Source organism: Haliotis rubra, unplaced genomic scaffold, assembly GCF_003918875.1.
Source record: "Haliotis rubra isolate DU_JTF1 unplaced genomic scaffold, ASM391887v1 Scf148, whole genome shotgun sequence".
Classification (NCBI taxonomy): Eukaryota; Metazoa; Mollusca; class Gastropoda; order Lepetellida; family Haliotidae; genus Haliotis; species Haliotis rubra.
The window spans coordinates 204,529-227,701 of NW_025765425.1; the positions used below are offsets into that span (position 1 = coordinate 204,529).

The 23,173-nt window shown below is 40.0% G+C and overlaps 1 protein-coding gene across 1 annotated transcript in view; it reads right to left on the bottom strand.

Annotated features, from left to right (window-relative positions):
* LOC124269832 (band 7 protein AGAP004871-like) overlaps positions 1 to 23,173 on the bottom strand; it is a 114,275-nt gene that overhangs the window by 36,191 nt on the left and 54,911 nt on the right. Inside the window, exon 2 of the mRNA XM_046704870.1 lies at positions 19,554 to 19,660. Within this exon, the coding sequence (XP_046560826.1) occupies positions 19,554 to 19,660 (107 nt within the window). The remainder of the gene's footprint in view (positions 1 to 19,553; positions 19,661 to 23,173) is intronic.

A 23,173-nucleotide genomic window follows, 5' to 3' on the forward strand; every position in this document is an offset into this window, starting at 1 on the left:
AAGACAATCGCAACACCTAAAGACATTATCATTAATCACAGCACCTCAAGACAATCACAGCACCTCAAGACATTGTCAGACAATCACAGCACTTCAAGACAATCCACACAATCACAGCACCAATCACAGCTCTTTATGCCAATAACAACAAGACAAGACAATCACAGTACCTCAAGCCAATAACAGCATCTCAAGACATTGTCATTAATCACAGTTCTTCAAGACAATCACAGCACCACAAGACAATCACAGCATCATTAACAAGACAGTCAAGAATCATCTCAAGACAATCACATTGCTCTTTATGCCAATACGCATCAAGACAGCATTAATCTTCAGCACCACAAGACAATCCACAGCACCACAAGACAATCACAGACCTCACAGCACCACAAGACAATCACAGCAGCACCACAAGACAATCACAGCACAAGACAATCACCTCAAGACAATCACAGTATCTCAAGACATTGTCATAATCACAGCTCTTCAAGACAATCACAGTTCACAAGACAACCACAGCACCTCAAGATTGTCACAATCACAGCACCACAAAACAGATCACAGTTTCTCAAGACATTGTCATAATCACAGCTCTTCAAGACAATCACAGCCTTAAGCACCAAGACAATCACAGCACCACAAGACAATCACAGCACCACAAGACAATCACAGTATCTCAAGACATTGTCATAATCACAGCTCTTCAAGACAATCAAGACAATCACAGCACCTCAAGACATTGTCAAGACAATCACAGCACCACAAGACAATCACAGTACCTCAAGACAATCACAGCACCACAAGACAATCACAGTACCTCAAGACATTGTCATAATCACAGCTCTTCAAGACAATCACAGCACCTCAAGACATCATAATCACTGCTCTTCGCTCATAATCACTTCAAGACTCACAAGCTCACTCACCCACCCACTCACTCACTCACTCACTCTCACTCAAACACCCACCTAAATATTATTCCTATCCTTGATCGTCGCAACATTAAATGGTTTAAAAACAAACCAACACAGTGCAGGCTAAAAAGATTTGGATATAAAACTAATTTTTCTCCCATTTCAACCTACCAGTGCTAAGCAGCGTGACCTAACTGTTATTCTATTTCCCCCTGCTATATAGACCAGAAACATTTCAGCATAATCTTCATCAATGAATGCTCTGCAAATGATGAACATCCACGTTTATGTCCAACAAGAGCATCCTAACCTTGCGATGCTGCATTTACCAGTTTGCCAAAATCACAATAAAAATATTTCATTAAAAACACTTCCTGATGTTAAAAATACTTTTCAGTATTCTCGCAGATGAAATCCTATTCAATTCTGATGTTGATTAATCATGTCCATAAAAATATATCTAGAGTGAAACTTCCTACTTTAACTAATTACTCCCAAGCGCCTCCATTAAGTACGATGAAAAAGAATTGATTCAAGATTTCTACTTGAATTGGTCGCTAAAGTCAATATGTTCATTCTCTCCTACACTTGTAATGTCCGTTTTTACTTCCTCCCCTCATTCAGCCTTTGATAGGGTTGTAGCTGCACATATAAATTAATTTAATCACATCCATCATCTTGTCACTGTAGCCAGATCCATGTCTGACACTGTCAGGGACGTAACTGTACATACAGTTTGAATAACATCGAATATCCAGGCACTGTGATCAGATCTGTGTCTAGAATTGTCAGAGATGTAACTGTAAATGCGGTTTTAAGAACACCGAGCATTGTGTCACTGTAATCAGATCTGTGTCTAGAATTATCAGGGATGTAATTGTACATACAGTTTTAATAACATCGAGCATTGTGTCACTGTAATCAGATCTGTGTCTAGAATCATCCGGGATATAACTGTACATACGGTTTTAATAACATCGAGCATTGTGTCACTGTAATCAGATCTGTGTCTAGAATTATCAGGGATATAACTGTACATACGGTTTTAATAACATAGAACATTGTGTCACTGTAATCAGATCTGTGTCTAGAATTATCAGGGATGTGATTGTACATACGGTTTTAATAACATCGAGCATTGTGTCACTGTAATCAGATCTGTGTCTAGAATTATCAGGGATGTGATTGTACATACGGTTTTAATAACATAGAACATTGTGTCACTGTAATCAGATCTGTGTCTAGAATTATCAGGGATGTAACTGTACATACGGTTTTAATAACATAGAACATTGTGTCACTGTAATCAGATCTGTCTAGAATTGTCAGGGACGTAACTGTACATACAGTTTTAATAACATAGAACATCCACTTACTGCGATCAGATCTATGTCTAGAATTGTCAGGGACGTTTTAATAACATAGAACAGGTTTAGAATAACATAGAACATCCATTCACTGTGATCAGATCTATGTCTAGAATTGTCAGGGATGTTATTGTACATACAGTCATTAATAACTGTACATACCGGTTTTAATAACATATAACATCGATGTCACTGAACATCGTGTCACTGTAATCAGATCTGTGTCTAGAATCATCATCCGGGATATAACTGTACATACGGTTTTAATAACATAGAACATCGTGTCACTGTAATCAGATCTGTGTCTAGAATCATCTGGGATATAACTGTACATACGGTTTTAATAACATAGAACATCGTGTCACTGTAATCAGATCTGTGTCTAGAATCATCCGGGATATAACTGTACATACGGTTTTAATAACATAGAACATCGTGTCACTGTAATCAGATCTGTGTCTAGAATCATCCGGGATATAACTGTACATATGGTTTTAATAACATAGAACATCGTGTCACTGTAATCAGATCTGTGTCTAGAATCATCTGGGATATAACTGTACATACGGTTTTAATAACATAGAACATCGTGTCACTGTAATCAGATCTGTGTCTAGAATCATCCGGGATATAACTGTACATACGGTTTTAATAACATAGAACATCGTGTCACTGTAATCAGATCTGTGTCTAGAATCATCCGAGATATAACTGTACATACGGTTTTAATAACATAGAACATCGTGTCACTGTAATCAGATCTGTGTCCAGAATCATCCGGGATATAACTGTACATATGAACTGAATGACATCAGACATTGTGTCCTTGTTGCTAGATCAATGTCCAACATTGTTAGGAATCTAGCTGCACATACAAAATTATTTATCTACATCAGACACCTGGCCACTGTGACTAGATCCATGTCCCACATTGTCAAGGACACACCTGTTTAACCACATCAGACATCGCTTCAGTATATGGCAACTCAAAATGTGAACAAGGTCACAACTGAAAATGGGGTGGTATGGTAGTCTAGTGGTTAAAACGTTTGCTTGTCACGCCAAAGGCCCAGGTTCAATTCCCCATAGGCACAATGTGTGAAGCTCATTACTGGTGTCCCCTGCCGTGATGGAATATTGCTAAAAGCGGCATAAAACCAAACTCACTCACTCACAACTGAAATGACAAGTAGATGATCCGATAAGGACAAACGGATGGACAACTTCTTTATTCAGGTGATGCGATGTTTAGATACAGATTGACAACGATACAAGAATCTGTATCGAAACGTCGCATCGCCTGAATAAAGAAGTTGTTTAGCAATAAAACTTTGTCCAACTTCTAAAATGCCACTCAAAGAAGTTGATGATGTTATACAAAAACAATATCATGATGTCCAAATCAACCAGCCGACTGACTTCAAGATGTGAGGTACCAATGAGAAAGCATATGGACCTTATTTCTCGAAATGATATATAGCTGCTTGTGTTACTCGTGGGATGAATGGTATTTTATGATCAAAGATTCATAGGTGAGGTGAGGTGAAATTGGGTTTAACGTCGTGCTTGAGAATATTTCGCTCATATGACGACGTGCATGCGTATGTATGTGTATGTGCGGCTGCTTGTACTAGCCCAGACTTAAGCTGGTTTTATAGTGCTAGCCCACTGAGATACCATGCTGCAGTGAAGCATGAATACCCCACTCAGACTATTATACTGACACCGAGCCGACCAGTCCTTGTTGTACCCATTAATGCCGAGCGCCAGGCAGGGACCAACAAGTACCATATTTTAAAGTCTTTTGGTATGACGCGGTCGGGGATCGAACCTGCGACCTTCCTCAAAGATTCATAAATTACAAGTGTAATTTACACCAAAATTTGTGTGTGACGTATGGATCTATCTTACTTGTGATGATCTTTACGACATGGTGATCAGCTACAAGACTGCTTGAGAGAGTGAGTGAGTATGGTTTAATTCTGCTTTTAGCAATATTCCAGCAATATCACAGCAGTAGTGTTGGGAATTGGTTTAAATCTCATAATTGATGATGTTGATAAATATGAAGTATATTTTTATAATGTTATTCAAATAATACAACTACAACTTAAATAGATTTACTTTGTAATGAAAATGCAAGCTCACATTTTATAATGTCCAGATAAACCCACGAAAAGAAGCAAAAACTATGGCGATTTTTCCATTTGTGACATGTCATAACATGCCCGTGCCTTTTTCGTTTATATTTTCATTTTTACGTAATCAGAAAATTATTATAAAAAGATTTCTTAATAATATGTATGGTGGTCTATTTCCCGATATCAGTGGCTTTCCACTCGGAAACATGACACAACAACGGAAAATACCTCCATTTCGAAGCTTCGTATGAATAACATGGGAGGCGAATCGTTTGATGTCGGGTATCGTTCGAAAGATCTGAACATCAACAACATCACTGAACCCTTGCCAAGAGTATTTTCAAAGATATAAGAAGCGATTTTATTGGATAAAGATTGGTTTTTAATGACGCTTTTTCGCTTTTTCGTGATTGGTCAAAATCAGACATGTGACCTAAGGCAGCCAATCATATTACGGCAATAGATACCGTCCTCCTAAACGAAAACATTTAGATTTAGACGAAAGTTTTGGGTAAAATAATGCTATTTTGAACATATTAAGCAAGAAATCGCTACCTATACGTAAATTACGGAACTTATTGGACGTATCGTGCTAGGTTATGACCTGTGACAAAAATGCTTCATGCATATATATTTTAGCATTAAACATCGTGTCCGGTTTAAAAGTTGAGCTGAAAAGCGAGATGTCACTTGAATTACATTTACGATCGCACAATAAAGAAAATTTTGTAACGTACATTTGACAACTTTTATGAGTACTATTGTTGATTTTATTCTTCGGTTTATTCAATTTGTGTAATTATTATTTCGAAACATTGTTACTTTGCTCTTTGACAACTCTGATGTGGACCCGTTGCCGAGGCATGTGTCCGAGAATCTTTTTTTTTCAATAACATTACGAAAAATAGTTTATAATTCTAATTCTGTCGATTATATATGGCCAATTGAAATATAATAAGTGTTTTCAGGCATTATGAAAAGTGACAGATTTGATAAATGAGTTAGTTAGGTTCCTAAAATTATGTATCATTTTGATGCGACTACTGCCTGGCCGGTTTCCCGGCCTACGGTGTCTGGGGACTGGTGACGTCTTGGCCGGTTTTCCGGCCTACGGTGTTGAATGGGTTAAAGGATGACTAGTATGTTAGGAACATGAATTTCATGGAGCCTTTAAAATAAATTCTATCATGAATTGGAAGCGCTTGTAGTGCTAATGAAATGTAACAGACAAAACCATATTATTGCAAACAAGTGTTCTAAAATTGCTTGTGTTCGATTATGAGAAAACATGATCGACTGCTTGGTCGTTTTGTCATTGCGACCAATCTTTGATTATTTCAATTAATCGGATCACCACTTCACGGCAGGGACACCAGAAATGAGTTTCACACATTATACCCATGTAGGGAATCAAACCTGTGTCTTCAGTGTGACAAGCTGACGCTTTAACCACTACGCTACCCCAACGCCCCTTTAACCACAAACTTATCATCACATTGGTCTGCTTGTCACTGTGACAAGGCCCATGTCCTACCCTGTGAAGGATAATAGACCTCCTGAATATACCAGAGACAGAGCACAGAACACACTCAATGAAATCAATGTTCCACAATTATTTTGATAAGAACAATTTCCTAAGTTGTTAGCTTGACAGTGTAGATTCTGCGTCTGGCTCTAATAACACAATCCAACTGATCTTATACCTAAAGTTGGGGTAAAATTGGGATAATATTAGTTGTTATTGATTTGACGTTTGGATATTGGCTGTCCTAGCAAGGTTGATTCAAGACAGTAAAACCTTCCGTTTGTACAGTATCTAAGATCTTATGACTCCATATCCATCTAGGAATGAAAGCAATTACACAGGGACAATGTATCAGTGTCATGCATGACTTGTATTTCCCGACCCAGGATGGGAGACCCTGTACATCAGACCATGCAAGTAGTTCCGGGTAATAGACTCTGCTAACAGATCACTACAACCAGAATTTATCTATTCCAAACTAAGAGGTCCTTGCAGACAAATTGAGAAAAAAATCACGGTATCATTCAAAATTTGATTTGATTTAATGTTCTTAATGTCATAAATTCTGACAAATTGGGAAAGTTTTAGTTCAAATTGAGAATTTTACTGCCTTTTGCAGCAGAGTTGGGGCCAAATATCCACTTCTGAGCAGTTCTAGATACATTTATGTGTAATTGTAAGAGTTCGGAGAGAACTTGATTTCAGTGAACAGTTCCTCAGAGAGAACCTGATTTCAATGAACAGTTCCTCACCACTTTATGATGACTTTTCTTCCAATTAACTCAGCACTCTTGAAGAAGAACAGGATAGGCATCAAGAGTTAAAGCGAACCAGCACCTGATCAGACGGCAAATATGTTCTGGAAACTGGGTCTGACCAGTCAGCTCTATGTGCACTCTATGACTTTTGTGGCATGAGAGTTGTGGTAATGATAGCCTTGTGGACTCTGAACGTATTTTACAGAAATATAGTTTCCTAATGTATATTCATAAAATATAATTACAAGGAGCTCAAAGCCCAGAGAATTTCTTCATTTTCCTGAAACTGTTGTAATCTAGACTTGCCACACATTCTAGACTTGCACAGGGTGCATCAGGTGTATTTGGTTCAGGGTCTTTAGTTTTTACGTCAAGCCTTAGAGAAACCTGAAACAGGCCATATCATTTTTGAGTGAGTGAGTGAGTGGGAAGGTAGGTGGGTGGGTGCTTGGGTGAGTGAGTGAGTGAGTGAGTGAGTGAGTGAATGAGAATGTGTGGGTGGTGGGTGAGTGAGTGAGTGGGTTTTGGGTGGGTGAGAGAGAATGTGTGTGAGTGAGTGAGTGGGTTTTTGAGTGGGAGTGGTTTTGGGTGGGTAAGTGGAATGGGTGGGTGTGAGTGGGTTTTGGGTGGGTGAGTGAGTGAGTGTGGAGTGAGTGGGTTTGAGGAGGTGTGAGTGAGTGAGTGAGGAGTGGAGTGAGTGAGTGAGTGAGCGAGCGAGTGTATCGAGATGTTCCCTTGTGGATACAGGCGTAGTGACTACACCAAAACATTGCATCAGCTGAATAAATAGAAGTACAATCTATTAACAGCCAAACCTTTCATTCATAAAGCAAAATCAAATTGCCACTATCAAATATGATCTTAACTTAGTGCTTCCGAGCAATCTAAGGTACTCATAATTTCTATCTTTAAGGATGTGATTAATCCTGTCTTCATCAAAACAGGTCATGCTTTGGTACCCAATGGCAAACAGCTGGCAATGCTGCAAGTTCATCTATACTTCACATCAAAAGTTTAGACACACTAGTTTACAAATATAGCCACTTACCTCAGGCAACTGTTCTAAACTAAATTTTGCAAAATATTCCATACTGTTTATAGGTACTGTCTACACATGAACTGATGTATTGTAAAACAAATTTGTAACATTGAAAAGATAATTGTCATGAGTTCAGTAATTGATAAATATCTGTGAAAATTGGCGAATTCTTAACAAAACATTACACCAAAACGCAGCTGTTCACATGCACGATATTTGCACATGCTTTTCATCAATTTGATGCATGATCCTTGTGCAATTCATCTGCATAAAGTTTGCAGTTGGTTCCCCCAAGTTAGTGGAGAAATCAATCTTCGATGTAACCCTACAGGGCTCCAGATAAGGGTCATATCGGCATATGTACGGATAATATATATGCAAGATACGGTAGGAAATAATTTAGAAAGCGTAGCAGATACGCACCACAGCAATGGTGTACGGTCTTAGAATCATTTACAGACATATTTATCTGAAAAAGTATTGTTTTATTGTTTATTGACCTGTTTACACAAGAGTAGCAATGTTGTGGTGCATATATGAAACGGAACACAAGATTACTGATACGCCATTAATTTCCATTCAGTACTCTAAATGTTCTCTTAAGGTTTTCCAGTACTCCTATATTGAATAAATAAGGAGTATGTACTCCTGATCATGAAAAATTATCTGGAGCCCTGACCCTATATATATATGCATAACATATAGTGTGTTTTAAGTGAGTCTAAACGTTTGATGGGAAGTATATATAGGTGGCACAAAAGATGACCCTGTAACTGCATCAGTCTCCTCAGGATGAGGTAATGTCCGATGATGAGATTATCATCTAGTTGTCGAAAATTAATGTAAAGACTATTTGGCTCGATAGCACCTCTATCTGTTCCCCTGAACAGTTCTTTCGTAAACTTAGCAATAGGCTTTGCCCTAGACCTCATTCAAAAACAGATTTCCATGCTGCGACTGTCATCATTCTATGTTCAGTTTCTGACTGAATGTGCTTTGAACAGTTTTGTTGAACAGGTCCTAGTTGAAGAAATAGGTAAACCTGAAGGTGTCAGAAGGTATATGATCTGTAATTTCCTAATTAGGAGCATGGTAGGCGAGCTGGCTAAGGCGCCAGGCTAGTGATCCAGCTAAGTTAAGGTGACGGGATCGAGCCAACCTGTGACCGGGTGTAAACACCTAAGAGTCAACTTTGTGTGCAGACTCTTTCAGTGTTGTCACAACCCCTAGTGTACAGTACACAACCCTGTGCATTTAAAAGAACCCACGAATCCATTGGTATATGACCAGATGGTGGCCACATGAATACATGCAAACACCTAGTTGCAGGTACAGCAACATGCAGTGTACTTGGACAAAATACTGTGACTACGTGTCCCAGTCCACCCAGCTGTGAATTGGTACCTCGTAAGGATGGGAAAGCCACATTAACTCGGTGTGCCTAGTGGCTGCAAGAGTTGTATGCTCCCCAGGGAGTTGAGATTGATAATACGATGTGCCATTGAGATTGACATCCAGTGAACGAGGGAAAACAAGCCAAATAAAGAGTCCTTTAGGGAGTTGGATTGATTGCAACAGATCCAATGATCATCCATAAAAAATGTGTTCCCTCTTCATCACCAGCTTCTATATGCCACTTAAAGAAAAAATACCAGCGCCTTGAGCATGCATTAGTTGCATGGATATGTGCGCTATATAAATATCCTATAATAATCATAATAATTTATTGAATAAAACATACCACTTTGATCCTGTTCCCTGACTTCCATGGGAGTCTAATTGCTTGAATAAATCCATGTTGAAAGTTATTTTTAAATTTCCGTGTTCAGGACATAAGTGCCATTGTTTAGTTCAAAATGAGGAGGAATGTATTATAGTAACATCTGCAATCATGTTCCACAGGGTTAAAGATCATTATTTAACATCAAATCACAAAAACGTCGGGGGTAACCATCGTCTGACATTTAGTTGTTCATAATGAAAATGCCATGACATAAACCAAATACTGTTCAAACTCAGATTTATTCAGACAAGGTAGGAGATTATTAGTGATACTGGTGTCTTCAGTAACATGAGCTAGCTTTCACCAGACAGATCACCTGTCATACAGCCCCTCGTCTCACACAGGAACTGGCTCGCTTTTCCGTATGTAAACATCACTTTATACCCCATTTAAGCCTGGCCAGTTTGTGTGGTTATACAGTTTGTGCATCTGCATAAACTTGGCAGAAGGACAACCAGCCAGTGAAAGAACCAGTTGTAGCATTGAAAGCATGCTTGTTTTCATGTTTTTCAAGCTGGTGGCCAGGTTGGGTAGCCTAGTGGTGCAGGCTTTTGCTATCATGGCCAAGGCCCAGGTTTGAGTCCCTGCATGGGCAAAATGTGTGAAGCACTGTATGAAAGAGTAACTATGGTTTTCTGCAGCTTTTAGCAATATTCCAGCAATATCATGGCGGGGAATGCCAGAAATGGGCTTCACACATTGTACTCATGTGGGGAATAGAACCCAGGTCTTCAGCGTGACGAGGGAATACTTTAACCATTAGGCTACCCACGGGCCCTGAAGCACATTATGGGTGACTCCAGCTGTCATGTGACTGGATTAGTTAAGCATCGTGGTCCTGTTTACAGCACACAGGTCATTAACCAATTTAGTCAAGCGGTCATGGAAAGTAGGATGGATGGATGGATGGAAGGATGGACAGATGGATGGATGGGTGGATGGATGGATAGACAGATGGATGGATGGATCGGTTGATGGATGGATGGATAGACAGATGGATGGATGAATGGATGGATGGGTGAGTGGATGGATGGATGGATGGACGGATGGATGGATGGATGGGTGAGTGTATGGATGGATGGGTGAGTGTATGGATGGATGGGTGAGTGGATGGGTGCATGGATGGATGGATGGACAGACTAATGTTTGGATGGACAGATGGATGGATGGGTGAGTAGATAGATGGATGGATGGACAGATGATGGATGGATGGATGGATAGATGGACAGACAAATGGATGGATGGATGGAGAGATGGATGGATGGGTGAGTGGATAGATGATGGATGGATTGACAGACTATGGATGGATGGACAGATGGATGGATGGGTGAGTGGATAGATGGATGGATGGGTGAGTAGATAGACTAATGGATGGATGGACAGATGGATGGATGGGTGAGTGGACAGATGGATGGATGGATGGGTGAGTGGATAGATGGATGGATGGATGGATGGATGGATAGACAGATAATGGATGAATGGATGGATGGATGGATGGACAGACCAATGGATAGATGGATGGAGGACCATGTTCAGCAGCTTGCTGCCTGAGGGATTTATGGAATTCAGTAATGGCCCATATTGAAACACATGTAACACGTATGTCTCCTCAGGCAAATGACTTTGTTTGAAATGTGCTGCTGTTCATCCCACAGGGAATCGGAACCTAGTAGGATGAGATGGTTATGACTATTAACCTCCAAGCATTTCACAGGCAGCTTGCAGCTTGAGTTGTGTACTCCCCAGGGAGTTGAGAACCAAACTCAAGTGCACACGCACACACTGACTGGGGTAACAATGTAGCACTTAGCACAAAGTGGAAGGGATGGATTTGGGGCATTACAAATATGCACATACTTGTTATGATCGTATTTGTTTGTTCGTTGTTTAATGCCGCACTCAGCAATATTAGAGCTATATGGCAGTGGTCTGTAAATAATCAAGTCTGGACAACCCAGTGATCAACATCATGAGAACTGATCATAAACCAAAGAGCAGCAAGAAACCATACCCACTCACTCTTACATACAGCAGCCTAACTATCCAAGGTTGTTTTTGTTTTTAAATAGTACCCAGAATCTAATTATTTCTTAATCCAAAAATCACTTTAGTCACTGGCACTGATATCAATGTTAACACCCAAAAGATATATTTCTTTATATTGTTCAAGAATCATCATGCAGTATAATATTATGGTCTTAAAATAAGAGAACAAATCACCCTAAAAACTAAAAACGCAAAGTAATTATTTTATGAAGACTTCATCCGTACAAATGCACGTATTAACAAATTTGGACGACACCATTGCAGCTACTTTCTGTTTGCAGATCACTTCCTGTAGGCTGCTGATAAGATGGTTGTCATGTGCGTTGGAAACAACAATTAATTACAAGGTCGTATGCGAAGAACACTCTAAAAAGCAGTGAGTGAGTGAGTTTAGTTTTATGCTGCACTCAGCAATATTCCAGCTATATGGCGGCGGTCTGTAAATAATCGAGTCTGGACCAGACAATCCAGTGATCAACAGCATGAGCATCGATCTGCACAACTGGGAACCGATGACATGTGTCAACCAAGTCAGCGAGCCTGACTACCCGATCCCGTTAGTAGCCTCTTACGACAAGCATGGGTTACTGAAGATCAATATTCTAACCCAGACCTTCACGGGTCTCTAAAAATCAGCCTTGGGAGGGACATTTTCTGATCCTGTGACAGTTGATGAACAACTACTTCCAACCCTAGGCCACTGATATGAAAGCACAGTTAGACAGAACATTTTTCAGACTGGTAACAATGATAACAGGAAATAGATAGATGATGTCTAGGAAAATACAGTATCGTTGTATGAATAGTGTTAACATGAAACTTTAAAAGGGATGCATATTTTTGAAGATTGGTTTATCCTATAATTATCTCCTGGAGATGAAAAGCATACACTGTGCTGTGATGACCCCATTTCACCATCTCCGGGTTTTTCCTCGATAAATATTGTTGGTTCCTGATCTGTCATACCATTATCCTGCATCCATCATGCTATCAGACTGACAACTATTTCTACTGAAAATAGACATTTTAGATATTTTTAGATGTTTAAATCAATCATGAAAAGTAATTATTAACTGATTTTCCTGTTGAAGTTAAGTGTAACTCGTGGCTGATCAGGCCAGACCAATATTATTTCTTGTTTTATGGATTTTTGTCCTCAAAAAAACTAAAGGCAGGAGGGAAATCTTTTTGAAAAAATTCACCAGTGAAACCCATAACATTAGTTTTCAAAGGCATTGTTTTCAAGTTAACACTCACTGAGGTGCTCGAAGCACTGATTTGTAACACAAATATTGTTAGATAAATCAGTTTAAAGTCTCTGAGAACAGATACTGGTGTTTTAGTGTTCAACAATGAGTGAGTGAGTGAGTTTAGTTTTATGCAGCACTCAGCAATATTCCAGCTGTAAATAATCTAGTCTGGACCAGACAATCCAGTGATCAACAGCATGAGCATCGACCTGCGCAACTGGGAACCGATGACATGTGTCAACCAAGTCAGCGAGCCCGACCACCGGATCCCCTGTTAGTCACCTCTTATGACAAGCATGGGTTACTGAAGATCAATATTCTAACCCGGACCATCACGGGTAAGTGTACAACAAACTGCCTTGCGTAGTCAAAGTCTCGCTCCCATATATCTTAACATTAGGATTTTATTTTTCGAGCGGAGAAAATTTATTTTTGTTTCTTTTCTTATTCTTGAAAAAAAAAAAAGAACACACTTGATCACAAACCTTCCAGTCAATATATCACAATATGTATTGCAATATTGCTTAAATTATTGCAATATATTGCAATATGAGAATCAGGGCAATAACCAGCCCCAGTATTAAGTCACCCCATACGAAAAGCACAGGGACCTACTCACCACCCAGTGTATTCCACAAGCACAGGGACCTATTCACCACCCAGTATATTCCACAAGCACAGGGACCTATTCACCACCCAGTATATTCCACAAGCACAGGGACCTATTCACCACCCAGTATATTCCACAAACACAGGGACCTATTCACCACCCAGTATATTCCACAAGCACAGGGACCTATTCACCACCCAGTATATTCCACAAGCACAGGGACCTATTCACCCAGTATATTCCACAAGCACAGGGACCTATTCACCACCCAGTATATTGCACAAGCATAGGGACCTATTCACCACCCAGTATATTCCACAAGCACAGGGACCTATTCACCACCCAGTATATTCCACAAGCACAGGGACCTATTCACCACCCAGTATATTCCCACAAGCACAGGGGACCTATTCACCACACCCAGTATATTCCACAAGCACAGGGGACCTATTCACCATCCAGTATATTCCACAAGCACAGGGACCTATTCACCATCCAGTATATTCCCACAAGCACAGGGACCTATTCACCACCCAGTATATTCCCAAAGCACTTTTAACCATTTATTCACACCCAGTATATTCCACAAGCACAGGGACCTATTCACCACCCAGTATATTGCACAAGCACAGGGACCTATTCACCACCCAGTATATTCCACAAGCACAGGGACCTATTCACCACCCAGTATATTCCACAAGCACAGGGACCTATTCACCACCCAGTATATTCCACAAGCACAGGGACCTATTCACCATCCAGTATATTCCACAAGCACAGGGACCTATTCACCATCCAGTATATTCCACAAGCACAGGGACCTATTCACCATCCAGTATATTGCACAAGCACAGGGACCTATTCACCATCCAGTATATTGCACAAGCACAGGGACCTATTCACCATCCAGTATATTCCACAAGCACAGGGACCTATTCACCACCCAGTATATTGCACAAACACAGGGACCTATTCACCATCCAGTATATTGCACAAGCACAGGGACCTATTCACCATCCAGTATATTCCACAAGCACAGGGACCTATTCACCACCCAGTATATTCCACAAGCACAGCGACCTATTCACCACCCAGTATATTCCACAAGCACAGGGACCTATTCACCACCCAGTATATTGCACAAGCACAGCTTAATCTATTCACCACCCAGTATATTCCACAAGCACAGGGACCTATTCACCACCCAGTATATTCCACAAGCTAATAGGGACCTATTCACCACCCAGTATATTCCACAAGCACAGGGACCTATTCACCATCCAGTATATTCCACAAGCACAGGGACCTATTCACCATCCAGTATATTCCACAAGCACAGGGACCTATTCACCATCCAGTATATTGCACATGTAAGCACAGGGACCTATTCACCATCCAGTATATTGCACAAGCACAGGGACCTATTCACCATCCACCCAGTATATTGCACAAACACAGCTGACCTATTCACCACCCAGTATATTGCACAAGCACAGGGACCTATTCACCACCCAGTATATTCCACAAGCAGGGACCTATTCACCATCCAGTATATTGCACAAGCACAGGGACCTATTCACCATCCAGTATATTGCACAAGCACAGGGACCTATTCACCATCCAGTATATTCCACAAGCACAGGGACCTATTCACCACCCAGTATATTCCACAAGCACAGGGACCTATTCACCACCAGTATATTGCACAATGCTAACAGGGACCTATTCACCATCCAGTATATTCCACAAGCACAGGGACCTATTCACCACCCAGTATATTGCACAAGCACAGGGACCTATTCACCACCCAGTATATTGCACAAGCACAGGGACCTATTCACCACCCAGTATATTCCACAAGCACAGGGACCTATTCACCACCCAGTATATTCCACAAGCACAGGGACCTATTCACCACCCAGTATATTCCACAAGCACAGGGACCTATGTCAGTGACTGACGTATACCAGAATACCGTATCTAACTCAATCGCTAACTCTACACATGCAGTGTCACCGTCCATACCAAAAGGCGCTAAAGTCAACCGTTATGAGCCATTTGTTCACACTGAAACCTGCTTCATCCGCAATACCAAGGTGAATCTTTGAATTGATAATCACATCTAATGTTTCACAAATATCCAAAAGTTCACTCCAGTATGATACACTGCCATTCCTGCCACCTGCCACTGTCTGAAGACACAACACACGGCACACTGCCATTAAATATCTGACAGGAATTGTGTAAAGCTGCTATCAACAACCTTTGCCCTAGTTGTTAGCAAGATGAGATTAACACTGCTTTGGACACCTCAGTTTGTATCAGGGTGGGTCTGTAAAATGAGGTGTGACAGCTGACAGCAGAGGAGGGCATAGATATGTGCCAATTTGGTGAATCTCACAACCTCCCAGATGTGCTGGCATCTGTATCATAATCAAGATGAATCACCAGCAGATCCAGGGACTGATAAGGTACATAACTCTGATGTGAATTACAGCTATGTCACTGTGGCACCCTTTTAGCTTCTGTAAGCATTAAACTGATTTTATACATTATCTATGCTATGATTTTTTCGTAACATTTCAAGAAATATGTGCACCAATGTCTGACCTCCTGAAACATTTCCACATCACCTGTTGATACTTTATTGAATATTTCAGAATCAGCAGACAGTGTGGCTGCACGATGCCTAATCCATCAACCAGTGTTAAATTTGATACATTGGTCAATATTACTCACAAGCTTTTCAACTGAGGGTCACCTTTGCATGTACCTTTTCCACCATTTTACCTTCCCATTCCTTCATCTTCCTCTCACCTCTCTTCAATTACTCGATTACACCTACCCTTCCTCCATCTTCCATCCCTACCCTTCTTCAATTTACCCCCCCTTCCCATCTTCCATCCCTACCCTTTCTCCATCATTCCTACCTACCCATCTTCCATCCCTACCCTTTCTCCATCTTTCCTCCCTACCCATCTTCCATCCCTACCCTTTTTCCATCTTTCCTCCCTACCCATCTTCCATCCCTACCCTTTCTCCATCTTTCCTCCCTACCCATCTTCCATCCCTACCCTTTCTCTATCTCTTTCCTCCCTACCCATCTTCCATCCCTACCCTTTCTCCATCATTCCTCTACCCATCTTCCATCCCTACCCTTTCTCCATCTTTTCCTCCCTACCCATCTTCCATCCCTACCCTTTTTCCATCTTTCCTCCCTACCCATCTTCCATCCCTACCCTTTCTCCATCTTTCCTCCCTACCCATCTTCCATCCCTACCCTTTCTCCATCTTTCCTCCTACCCATCTTCCATCCCTACCCCTTTCTCCATCTTTCCTCCTACCCATCTTCCATCCCTACCCTTTCTCCATCTTTCCTCCCTACCCATCTTCCATCCCTACCCTTTCTCCATCTTTCCTCCCTACCCATCTTCCATCCCTACCCTTTCTCCATCTTTCATCCCTACCCATCTTCCATCCCTACCCTTTCTCCATCTTTCCTCCCTACCCATCTTCCATCCCTACCCTTTCTCCATCATTCCTCCCTACCCATCTTCCATCCCTACCCTTTCTCCATCTTTCCTCCCTACCCATCTTCCATCCCTACCCTTTTTCCATCTTTCCTCCCTACCCATCTTTCCTCCCTACCCATCTTCCATCCCCTTCCTTGATTTCCCCTCCCTTTCCTCAATCTTCCTGTCCCATTACTCTCTGTCCCTCTGCTTTCCTCTATTCCCATTCCCTTTTCTTCCATTCTCCCACTTTCCAACATTTCCCTCCCATTCACACCTTCACCCACCACCCTCTCCCTTCCTTCACCTCCTCTCAACCCCTTCCCATCTCCCCTCATCTTTAACTCCTCCATCTCAGATGACCATTGTCATGGTAACAAGTTCACCAAACGCAAAAACATTAAACCACAAAATATCCTTAATATCAGGATCCCAGGACTATCTTAACAGCTATTTGCTTTCAGAATGACCAATAACCTAGATTGCCATCTATTTGGGTTCCCACTTCCTCCACTGTGGCCACATATAGAACTATAGAATAGATTGCCTAGGATAAACTGAACGCATTACAAAGTTTGCTGGGACCAATTTGGCCATGGATGAAAACCTTATTACCCATGATCAGGATTTCCTGTTATTGATACTAACTACCTACAGATATAATTGTTCATAACTTGACATTCAAATGTCCCTGCCCGTGGATGAACAACATATGGTTTATTTACAAAGAACAAATTATGCAAATCTGAAAAACATTATTGTTTCATGCAATCAATACTTTTGTACTGGTCTCCATTTGAATAAAAGCTGGTTAAATATGTACTTTTAACATGTGGATGTTCATGTTTCTGGGGAAACGCATCAAGTTGAAATTCTCATCGATAATGCTATGGCTCTGTAGCTCACCTATATATAAAGTCAAGTGTCAAAACAGCCAACCTCATAACAAAGGTGCTGTTACCACTGACATTTTAATGTTAAACACAGAGTACCAGTGATGTCATCATTGGTGGGAACAAACCAGGAAAAATTATGTTTTCAGACCCTAAACTGAATTTATGAGAATACAGAGAATAGGTTCAATTGTCAAACTACAATAAAAAAAGAAGTCATAACACATGTGTTGAGTCTTACTACTAACTCACTACTAACCAGGGCTCAATTTAGTGCTTTGTTCCTTGCACTGGTGCAACCCAATATTACAAAGTGCAACCTAGTTATGAGTCTAACTTGCACAAGGTGCAAGTCAATTTTTTAGAAATCAATCAACAATAAATCTAACATTATAAGCATTAGTATGTCAGCTCATTATTCTTCTAAACTTTGAATAGCTATGGCACTGAAGCATTGCTATTCATAGACACATCTCATCTATGACAGCTCTTGTAAACAGGGATCAGCTGTGTCTCTGTGTGGCTATGGCTTCACCGAAATATGTCTATGTGCACCGAAACCTCTGACGCTTTAAAACAATACGTTGCAACTGGAATTTGGCTGGTGCAACTAGGTCTTTAACTTAGGTTGCACCTGGTGCAAGTAGGTTAACATCTCTTAAATCGAGCCCTGCTACTAACTACATGCATATCAAATAATTTATGAAATAATAATTATGGGAAAAATGACGTGGCATCTATAAGTTGTTCATAATGTAAGTCACTGGATTGCCTGGTCCAGACTCTGTTATTTACAAACATTGCTGGAATATTGCTGAGTGTGACATTAAACAACAGACAAACAAACAAAATTTTGGATATAAACTCCCAACTGCAAGCTGACTTAAACTGTAAGTAATTCAGTGATCAGTCATCCACACAGTGTACAATGACATCTATCAGTGATGTCTCATATTGTAACCACCTGTTCCAAGTCTTAACCAATATAGAGTACATAGGAATGACTTCTTTGAGTAGCATTTTAAAAGTTAGAAAATACATTATGTACAAACTTTATAGATAACTTCTTTCTTTCGTGGGTTCGACTTTTCGATACAGATTCTTGTCTCTGCTTGATAACGGTACAAGAATCTGTATCGAAACACCACACTCGTGATATAAAGAAGTTGATTTCCATAAAGAGGAACAAGAGGGGCGCGGTGGGCGAACTAGCTAAAGCGCCAGGCTAGTGATCCAGCGTGCAGTGAACTTGGACAAAGTACTGTGACTATGTGTCCCAGTCCACCCAGCTGTGAATGTGTACCTCGTAAGGATGGGAATGCCACAATAACTCTGTGCGCCTAGTTGCTGCAAGAGTTGTATGTTCCCCAGGGAGTTGAGATTGACAATACGATGTGCCATTGAGATTGACATCCAGTGAACGAGGGAAAAACAAAGCAAGCGCAAAGAGTCCTTTGCGGAGATTTGCGCCATATAAATGCTATCCATTATTATTATTATTTATTATGGATAGACAACTTCTTTATTGCAACAGATGAGACAACAAAGAAGTTGTCTATCCATAAAAAATGTGTTCCTCTTCATCATACCAGCTTTTATATGCTACTTAAAGAAAATATCCATAAAGTTTGTCCTGTATTGAACATAAGAGCGCACTTCTATCCAAGAATCTCAAACTTGGAACTCTCACAAGTGTGACAGTCAGGACCCACCTTGATACAGACACACAGTGAAAGAGGCAACGTGATCATGACAACAAAATAGGACAACGCTGTCAGGAGAAGTCCGCACGGTCCTTGGCTTTCTTCATTGTCTTCCGCTGAAACAACAAACATACAAATGTTACACATACAATATTTCATAGCTGCGATTACACTTTCTTTACAAATTACAAACCAATGTTTTTTTTTGGGTGGAGTCCATTCTGGGATCAAAACCTGTACTCTCAGACTAACACACCTAATCACAAGTCAGTGTCCTGAGCCACCTGAGCCACGTGGCCACCGAGATTTGACCACCTTTTATTCTTTGAAGATCACTAAAGTATGATCTGTTCCAATGACCCAGTAGTGAAAACTAAACAGGTTGACAAAGAGAGACCTGCCTAAAATGACATAACATATAAGAAAATGAAATGAATGTAACCAGATACACAGCATAAGACAACAAACTGCAACACTGCATGGAACACTGTAATACTGTATTAAACAAAATGTAACACTGTATTTCACAAACTGCATGGAACACTGTCATACTGTACTTCACAAACTGCAACACTGCTGTGGACAAATAGTAACACTGTTTGAAAAACTGAAAGAATGTAACTGACAAACTGTAACCATGGTAACACTGCTCCAGGCAAAATGTGTAATACAGTCAGATAGTGTTGTGTGGAAGTTGAAGGGACCTACATAAATACTTGAAGCTATCCGAGGTTTGACACAACCACAAACTATTTATCAAAGTGGGAAGATGCAGGGACCATGCTTTGACTTCATGACAAGTGTTAAGTGTGAAACATCAAAGTTTGATGTAACAGTTTGACTGTACTGTATTGTAACATGTATCGACCAGTAATGCCCTGTTTGACAAACTAAATAACTGCACGTTTATTTCCATTCCATCTGATGAACATCCTGACAATGTATTGATACGTATCTACCAGGATATAACTTCCATATGCACTACCCTCTAGCAGCGGCCCCCAGCGTCACATGGACAATGTGACTACAGAAATATACTGCTTGCCTCATGAATACAAATTGGATTGGGACATATATCACCTAAACCTGATCTGAGGAAATAAATGAGGCAGATATGACTTTAACCAATAGTGCTGAGATTGTGAATGTGCAACTGTGGGATTTCAATAAACATCTGTTGCAAGGAGCTATAAATGACAGTGAACAGTATTTACCAACTCTCTTTCCTTTGACACCTTAGTCACTAGGGCTGTAACGATGGAACTACTGATGGATTACAACTGTTGAGTCTCCGATAGCAATTAATCGATGGTAGAAACGAAAAACTATCGATGCATCGATAGTATGTGTGACTATCGATAGTTTAGCAACTGACTTTCATTGATAAATGTGCAGCCCCAAATTTTTATAAAATATATATGTTGTGTATTTTTTTATTGTTTGGGTGCAGACTTCCAGCTTCATTGAGTTTATGTTTTAACTGTTTACTTCATCTGGGTTTCAAGTTCTTAGTCAGTTATTAAAAGAGACTGAAACTATTTCAACTTGTTTCTATTTCATATAAACTATACATTCATTTGGGAAATAAGTTCAAATGAGACAATTCAAGAAGAAAATAACTATCACAAAAGTTGGTCGCAACAGACTATCGCTATCGCAATGGTTGTCTCCCCTCAATAGTCACCCCTAGTAGTCACTATTGACTAATGCTTAGTCTCTGAATATACATAATTTTGATAGAAATAAATAATTCCTTTTAAATTGAAAAGGAGCCCTATAAGATGGGACATTCAGAACCTGAGGAAATCTAGCCTTGCTTCGTTTAGGGCTTTGGCATTGCAAAAAGGCCTTGGTGGAAGGGATATTATGTAGTTCAGAGACTGTGAGACAGGCTACATGTAGACAAACTGTATGCATAATATTAAACTTCTTTATTTCATGGGTGCGACATTTTGATACAGATTCTTGTCTCTGCTATAGTCACTGCTAATACCTCTGAAGGAAAGTAACAGAAGAGCCAACTGGAATAGAATGTTATAACAATATTTATCTTTCATTACAGTGGTTGGTTGAATAGTTGTTTAACGCCGCACTCAGCAATATTCCAGCTATATGGCGGCACTCTGTACATAATCGAGTCTGGACCAGACAATCCAATGATCAACAGCATGAGCATCGATCTACACAACTGGGATATGATATCAACCAAGTCAGCAAGCCTGACCACTCGATCCTGTTAGTCACCTTTTACGATAAGCATTGGTTGCTGAAGATCAATTCTAACCCGATCTTCATGGGATTAAATTACAGCAGCAAACTGTGGCCTGTAATCAAAGTAGTTTGTGTAATGAGGAAAATTATCCATGATTTGTTGTTTGCAACACACTCAAGTTTCAGACATACATCAAAACTACATACAAAGTACCCAACCCTTCTAAAGTTCACCACTAACAGATGATATGAATTACCATCACATTCTCAAAGGATACTTCCATTGGCTAAGTAAATCTAAATTTCTGTTGCTTCACCTCATACTACACACTTGATGATACTTTGTTAAATATTCCTACAATCAACAATCCTTACCATCCCGAAATACACATTTTTATATACAATCAAATATTTTCAAACCAGCTTAAAATCTATCGGCCATTGATTCCATTCAGCTGTGACATGCCATCTCCATAGTTACCCTTCATCAGATTATCTCTGATGGGATGTGAAGGATGGCACATTGAGGACAGCAAATAGTTTTCTGTTTTCAGAAGTCATCTTGATATTGTTTTCTTCTTATGTGTTGAACAAGTCTTTCTAAGCATATTTAGCCTTGCCCTGTATGAGATTTTCTTGTGACATGCAATCAATAAACTTTCCTTTGATGAATGACAGATTTGTGAGTTACATGTAAACAGGTTTGACATTTCTGAAACAAACAAAACATTATTTAATCCCTAGCAAAATCAGATTTAACTCAGCAACATATTTTTTTTAATAATTTTGCAATGCACTTTTGTTTTATCAATAACATCAATAACATGATCTAAATGATCTAAACATTGTCATCAGACAGATTTTCAGGCATTTCATATTTACCGGTACATCTTAAGATGTAACATCTTTTACATACCTTTTTTCCCCCTACTCTTTACAATAGTTCCAAATGAAAAGAATAAAATGTAATAAATTTTCTAAGTTTATGTCTGAGGTATATCTGCTTATTGGCATAAAAATACCAAAATAGACCACCAAAGGAAATAAAAACATACTGAACGAAAAAACAAACAATAACCCATATGAATGATAACTTAAATATTCAATGGCTCCAAGAATTATGTAGAACCCAAATAGGCATGGCCACCCCTGTCCCAACCCCTGGGAAGGCTCCAAGAACCAGCTGATACAATATCCCCCTTGGAGATTCAAAGACCAAGACCAAATTTCCCACAGATTCATTTTCAGCAGTGTCAAGATCCAGTTACAAAACCACAAACAGCATGTCAAAAAATATGGAACAATGATTCAAAATGGTTTCAAGCGAAAACAACAAAATGATGTTTTCTGGAAGCTCACATACAAATCAAGTCCTACTTCCTGAGTCTAGACTGTCCCCCTGGTTAAAACACTCCTTT